Below are 7,163 nucleotides of genomic sequence, written 5' to 3'. Positions count from 1 at the left end.
TCAGTTGTAAATGAAAAAAAAAATTGGATGAAAATTTTTGGGAAAAAATTTAGCAACCGATAATAAAACAAAAACATCTTCTTTTTCTTTTTCTTCTTCATTTTCTTTGGTAGCTCTTTCTCAATTCTCCTATATTCACTCTCACTGTTCTCTCTGCTCAATCTTCTTCTTCTTCTTTTTCCCAGCAGTATCTCTTCCTTTTTTTATGTGAAAAGATTGCATTCTTTTGTCAACAAATTGTCGTACTTGTACTATGCTTAAGTATGGTTGTTTTTGTTTTCTTGTACATATAAATTTTTACCTACTAAAATCTCATAGCGGCTGACAACTAAAGGCATATGATGAAATTGTTGATTGTCCTCACTTAAATAACGTTGGAATCAACCCCCTTATAGTTGGAAGAAAACCAGGCCCTTACCAATTTCTCTCTCCTTGCAATTTTCAAGTGAGATTTTCTCTCTTCAAAGTGAGAATTAAGGTTGATGATGCCTCTAAAAGAGGTTTTTGTGATATATACAATTGCTTTTATTGCTTTTATTGATCAATTATATTTTCTTTTTGAATCAAGGAAGTTAATGCTTAACTTAATGCTTGGAGCATTTGTTACAAATCTCTTTTTTATGGTTTAGACTATATCTATTTATGTTAGCTGTGATTGAAGTTGTGAGATCAATTGTTGTTGTGGGCTCTGTGATTGTGATTGTTGCCCTTGAGTTGAACAAGTCAGCTGCAATTTGATCCATTTTTGTTTGTGCCATGGATGACTTTTCTAGATTTACTTGATTTAAGAAAGAGGAAGAGAAAGAATGAGATAAAGAAGTGAAGAGAACGTTGTGTGTTTTAGAGATGAAGAGACATAAAGAAAGGGAGGGTGAGGGAGAGAGAATTTTTTTTTTTTTTTTTCTTTTTAACATAGAGGAAGAGAGATTAGAAGGGTAATTTTTTAATATCAAATTTTGATTGGCTTTTTGCATTTTACCAATCCTATTTTAAATTATTTTGTGACCGATTGATTTTGAACGAACATATCCATTGGTTATTTAAATCAAACATTAAGGGTTAAATTGTTAGGTTTTCAAACAATATGTATTCACTTTTATTATTATTTTTTATATGTGACTTCATGACTTTTTGACAAAATATCTTATTTTTTTTAATACTATATATTATTTAAAATTCACGAGAGATGATAATGTAATTACAAATTAAAATTATTCAAGACCATATTTACATAAGACTCAGATTTTTGAACTCGAGAATTTATATTTTTGAAAACGATTCATATATCACTAAGCGAAAGCTTATTTATTGCTCTAAGTAACTACCTTGATTCATATTTCAGAAATGACCTTAACCTTGCTTGGACGAAGCCTGCATTTAGCATATAAAGGTTGATCCTTTGTGAAATTTAATCCACTCCTTTCTTTCATGTCTACCATCTCCTCGCCAATCTTATCCCACTCAAAGCATTGAATCAGTGATCCCAAAGCCAATCCAACAATAGACATTGCCAAGCCTTCCCCAGGGCATCCCCTTCTACCTATCCCAAAAGGCATGAATCTGAATCCGTCTCTCATTCCTTCGCAGCCCCCAAATCTCTCTGGCTTGAATTCTCCAGGATCCACCCAGGTTTTAGGATCATTTTGCATTGCCCACAAGTTTACAAATAGCATGGTGCCTCCGGGAACCCAATAACCTCCTACGGTGCAATCTTGTGATGACTCATGAGGCATTAGCAGTGGTCCTGGAGGGTACATTCTCAATGTCTCGCTTATGATCCCACGGATGTAAGGAAGATGAGCTAGATCGGATTCATTGATCAATCTGTTTTGTCCCATAATGTTGTCTATTTTTGCTTGGGCCTTCCGTAGAACTTTCGGGTGGTTAAGCAAGAGAGAAAGTGCCCATTCCATAGTGTTCACCGAGCTATCCGTCCCAGCCAATAGTAGAACCTGCATTAAAAATTTTTAAATCATAGGTGTGTCTCTCATTAATTCTGAACGTTTGTAATAAAAAAAAATTATAAACAAATTATAAAAGAGTTCATTACAAAATTAATTCTAATTTACATCTCAATTTTCAAAATTGATCTCATATTAAAATTCTTACAATTTCTCTCAAAATCCTTTCAATTCTAAAAATTTATTGTTTAAAAGGTGAACTCATTGATATTCATTTACTAAACAAAATATATAAAATAAAATAATATCTTTTTAATTTTATAATATATATTTACATATGTTACCGTAAAATTATTTATACAATGTGCAAAATTATGTCTCTTGTAATTAATCCAAAATTTAATGCAAAGCAGGACCTGTGAGTTAAGAGATCTTACTAGCATAAGGGCTCTAATCATCTCGTCTTTATAGTACTCTGGTTCAGTTTTTTGCAGCGACAACAAGACCTCAATCATGTTCTTCTTTCTGCCTTGTGTTTCGCTAGAATCATCAATCGCTAATGTTTTCCGATGTTCTTCTATCAAATTCTGCATAAACCCATCTCTCTTCATATGCAACTCAGTCAACCTCTTCTCTGTCCTTTTGGGTCCAATCCACTTCATAATAGGTATGAAGTCTCCAAGATTAGGAGTGTTACTCAACGTAAAGGTCTCCACCTGAATCTCCCGAAACCTCTTTGCTTCCTCGGAATCTGCGTCTGTTTCGCCATAATACCGCTTCCCAGCAATCATCCTCATCATCGCGTTCAGGACCAACTCAAAGAAAGATTGTCTCATGTCCACCATCTGGTTTTGCTTGCTTGAAAGAAAGCGAATCAGTGACTTGACCTCATCAGCACGTATACTAGACAGAGTTTGCAGGCGATGGGTAGATAAAAGGTGGAGGGACGATATCCGCCTGAGGTTGCGCCAGTGATCGCCATAGGGAGCCCAGGCAAGGCTACTGTAGTTATAGCCAAGGTGTTTCCCAATAATCAGGCGAGGACGATTGGCAAATACGATATCGTTTTTTGTGAAACACTCTTCTGCTAGCGAAGGTGATGAGACTACGATGACAGGACGAGATCCGAAGTGGAAAAGAAGCGTGGGGCCATGCCGGTTTGAGAATTGTGAGAAAGTTCGGTGAAGGGGTTTCTTGAGAAGATATAGATGACCTATTATGGGAAGAGAGGGATATGGGCTAGGCGGAAGGTTTTGGAGCTTGGAAAGGAAGTGCTTTGTTAATACATAGAGAGTTAAAAATATTGAAAGGTAGATGTAGAAATTGTCCATGGATGCAGTGCTATGATTGAGGTGCACCGAGAAAGATGATGGATTTAAATTTCCATCTAAAATTTAAACATATCGCCTTCAGCATATTGAAGGGAGGAATCAAACGTTGGCAAAGGCCGGCTTCTAGAAAATTTGAAGAACATTTAGCACGAGGCTATTTCAAGTTATATGTACATACAACAATTCGTTATAATGATTAATTATGGAGGGACTCACATAAAACCGACCATTACAATAAAACCATTATACATTTCAAATGCCTAGCATTTATATGCTATTATGCATTTGGTTTTGAGTGATGAAAAAGGAATAAGGGGACGGTGGAGAAATCTATCTTTTTACTTTGTTGACCGCGAACACCACCAATAGAGGGATTCTACATGGGCATGAAAAACACATAAAAACAAACTTATTTTCTTAAAAATGTTATTTTAAAACTAGATTTACCTCCTGCTTTAAGGAAAATCACATTGCTCTACTGTATTTACATGATAGCTCTTTTCTGCCGAGGTACTAAAACTCATGTTTATATAACCAAACATAAATTGCTCTTTCATTTTATAAGAACAAATTGAAAGTTTATTAAACAACCTGTTAATAGCTGCAACATTCTTAACCGACGAGACCTTAACTTCATGCTTGAGTGATGCCAATTTGAAATTCCTTGCAGATAATAGCATTTTTACATTTTATAGGCCAGATATACAAAGGGAAGTTATTTCTTAGAAAGTGATGGTGTTCATTGTGCAGAAGTTCATACAGGTGCAGTGTTTTATTAGCTATTCCCAGCTAAAAAAAAACTACTAATATTCAAATTTGAGAAAGAACCTCAGCCATGCCTGGACGTATTCTGCATTTAACATGTAAAGGTCGATCCTTTGCCAACTGAAATCCACTTTTCTCCCTCATGTCTACCATCTCCTCATTAGCGTTCTCCCACTCGAAGCATTGAATCAGCGATCCCAATATCAATCCAATAACGCACATGGCCAAGCCCTCCCCAGGGCACCTTCTCGTCCCTGTCCCAAAAGGAAGGAATTTGAACCCGTCTCTCATTCCTTCATTATCTTCAAATCTTTCAGGCCTGAATTTTTCAGGATCAACCCAGATTTTAGGGTCATTTTGAATTGCCCACATGTTTACTAGTAGCATGGTGCCTCTAGGAACACGGTAACCTCCTATGGTACCCTCCTTTCATTAAAATTAACCTTCGCAAACCTCTTTGAACCTACATCATTCTTAATTTTTCTCGAAACCTTATTACTACCTGCCAATGAGCCACACACTCCTACCATTTTCATGAGAATAATTATTTATGAAATTTGGTGCTCTAATAAAAAGAGAGATATAAAAAAATAAATAAAATAAAAATTTTGAAAAGGAAAAGAAATGCTTATCATTTTGTAAAAGTGCTAGTATATATATACCTTTCATTATTGTTATTCAAATTGAAAGAAATTCACCCAAAGTAATTAAAGAAAATGAGTTTGGGGGTGGTATTTTTAGGGATAATCGTCAAAAAAATATACAAGATATAAATTTAAAGCATTAAAGTAATCCCTTCATTTTGTGCACTTTGATAAAATATGATAGCGCTTAGATATTCTTAGTGTGTGTTTCTTTCTCCTTTCAAATAAAAAAAAGGGGTATACCTTATGCCTTCAAGGTTAAACATTATTCTCATGCTTTGAATCCCTTTTATCATTTTCTTGTTAGCTTCATTTTGAACCTTATAGCCCCTTTGCACCCCTAAAAAGACCTTTAATCTCTTGATTGTACTTGCTACATTAGTGGAGATAGGGATAGGAAGTTTGCTTATGGGATTGGGAATTTATTTATGCATTCATCAAATTTCATTATTCTATATAGAGGAACTTTGGCTATTGATTGTTCTGGAGTTCTTTTTGAGAATGACTTTCTCTTTTGATTGGTTGGTTTGGGAATTTTGAATGATTAATTGATATGAGGCTAAGCGGTGAGAGCTTGGGTAAGCATTAGATTCTTTGCATCTTGAAGGATGGGTATATGGATTGTTGGTATGGCTAAAAGTGAGTTATGTTGCTCTAATAGATGATTTTCATAACTCCATAGACAAGGCACCCTAAAATTGCATTTTATTTTAAGTTTTGCTTGAGGACAAACAAAGATTTGAGTTAGGGAGTATATTATACATGAATTTCATGTAGTCATTTAGGTTAAATTTCATGGTCATTTTGTTTATTTATTAGTCATTTTTTGTTAATTTTATTAGTTATTTAGTTAATTTTTCATAATTGTTAATTTTGGATTAATCTATAATTTTATTTTTTTTATAGATAAAATAGTGTTCTTAAAGGATTGAAAGGTAATTGTGCAAGTGATGAGTAAATTTCAGGTCTAAAAGTGCCAAAAATAAAGCCTAAAAATCGAAGGTTTTTGAAGGCTAGCAATAGTTACATAAGGAGTTAAATAGCCTATGTAGCTTGTGTCCAGAAAATGAAAGAAATTTTTAAGTTGCCAAAAGTTATATAGCCTAGTGCATAGGCTATGCACCATCTTATGTGAGAGACTAGAGAAATATTGCAAGTTCACTGAAATGTACATAACCTTCCTCATAGCTTATGGACCTTTATGAAAATTCTCTGAAGCTTACCAAAACATGCACAAAGACTTGCATGGCCATGTAAATCTATCTTCACTTATTTTTTCAAGTTCTTACTCTGCATAAGACGCTGCATGGGTGATAAGTGCATAATTTATTAATTTTACTTCCATCACGTTTAGTGTTTCTAGGGTATCTTTATGCCTAATTCAGCTGATTAAAGTATAATTATCTATTAGGCATATGTTTAGAGAGTTGTTGGAATAATTGTGTTAAATGGAGAAATTTTCAGCATTTACATTAATTTGACTCTTTTTGTATTTTTCAGGGTTTTGGTGAAGTTCCAGAGCATATAAGTGTGGAAGGAAACTTAGAAAGTTCGAAGGATTGAGAAGCATGGTTGATACAAAGTACACGGATCGTGTAAACACAACCACAGACCTGTGTAACATTCTGCCAGAAGAAATCTAGAGAACCGAGGAAGAGACAAATTACACGGGCTGTGTAACTTGACCCGTGTAAATCTTTGAGACCCGTGTAACTTTCTGTGCCAATGCGAAACATGCCCCTTCAGCTCTAGTAAGTTACACGGCCCTGGGCCGTGTAGTGATACATGGGCTGTGTATCCGTTGACAGTTAATTTCCTGATTTTGCTCCAATTGTAGTTTTTGACAGAGACTCTAAAAAGACCTAACCCTAGACCATTTATCATAAATAGAAGAGCAGTAGCCGCACAAAGGGGGCAGACCTTCGGCCTCCAACACCATTCAGCAGCCTTTATATTCGTCTTTGAGAATTCTTCTTTTTTTCTTCTTTAATTTTCTATAAGCCATGAACATGAGTGGCTAAGTTTTTAATTCAGTTCAAGGGATTCGAGTTCTTTTGCTTGATTTGTAAGACCAGGTTCTTAATTTAATTTATGTCTTTTTGAGTATCTATTGTTTTCTGATTTCTTTGTCTTTGATCTATTGAATGATTTGCTAAAAAGGCCTATTAATTAATTGTTTGATGAGATCAATTGCTAGTTCATCTTCATAATCCGTAATTGTTGTGTAAGATTGAACATGAGTAGCAATTAGGTTTTATTGATTATGATCCCAGTTTTCGATAATAACCTAAGGAAACAATAGGGTGGATTAAATGATTTATGCTTTATAAATTGTTGTTCAGCTTAACTACTTCCTTTTCTTAAAACAGTTATTAATTTGATGAGGATTGCTTAATACCAACTTAGTTAATAATTAGAGTCAATAAGAGTGCTAAGCTCGAATTGATGAGTATAGGGAAGTCAGGGGTTTACCTCGCTGTTTAATAAATCTACGTTAAGTGTTCAATAAGAGATAATTGTAT

General features: G+C 34.6%; 1 protein-coding gene across 1 annotated transcript; it reads right to left on the bottom strand.

The window, feature by feature from the left end:
* Positions 1–1,263: 1,263 nt before the first annotated feature.
* LOC110672990 (cytochrome P450 81Q32-like) lies at positions 1,264–3,232 on the bottom strand. The gene is made up of 2 exons (XM_058133917.1): positions 2,339–3,232; positions 1,264–1,952 (listed from the first exon to the last, which is right to left on the bottom strand). Exons 1-2 carry the CDS (start codon positions 3,230–3,232, stop codon positions 1,332–1,334), a joined length of 1,515 nt encoding a protein of 504 aa, XP_057989900.1. The 3' UTR covers positions 1,264–1,331.
* Positions 3,233–7,163: the final 3,931 nt, after the last annotated feature.

The sequence above is a fragment of the Hevea brasiliensis genome, chromosome 2 (genome assembly GCF_030052815.1).
Source record: "Hevea brasiliensis isolate MT/VB/25A 57/8 chromosome 2, ASM3005281v1, whole genome shotgun sequence".
NCBI lineage: Eukaryota > Viridiplantae > Streptophyta > Magnoliopsida > Malpighiales > Euphorbiaceae > Hevea > Hevea brasiliensis.
Note: the sequence above shows the minus strand (reverse complement) of the source record. Positions and strands in the feature narration are given on the sequence as shown.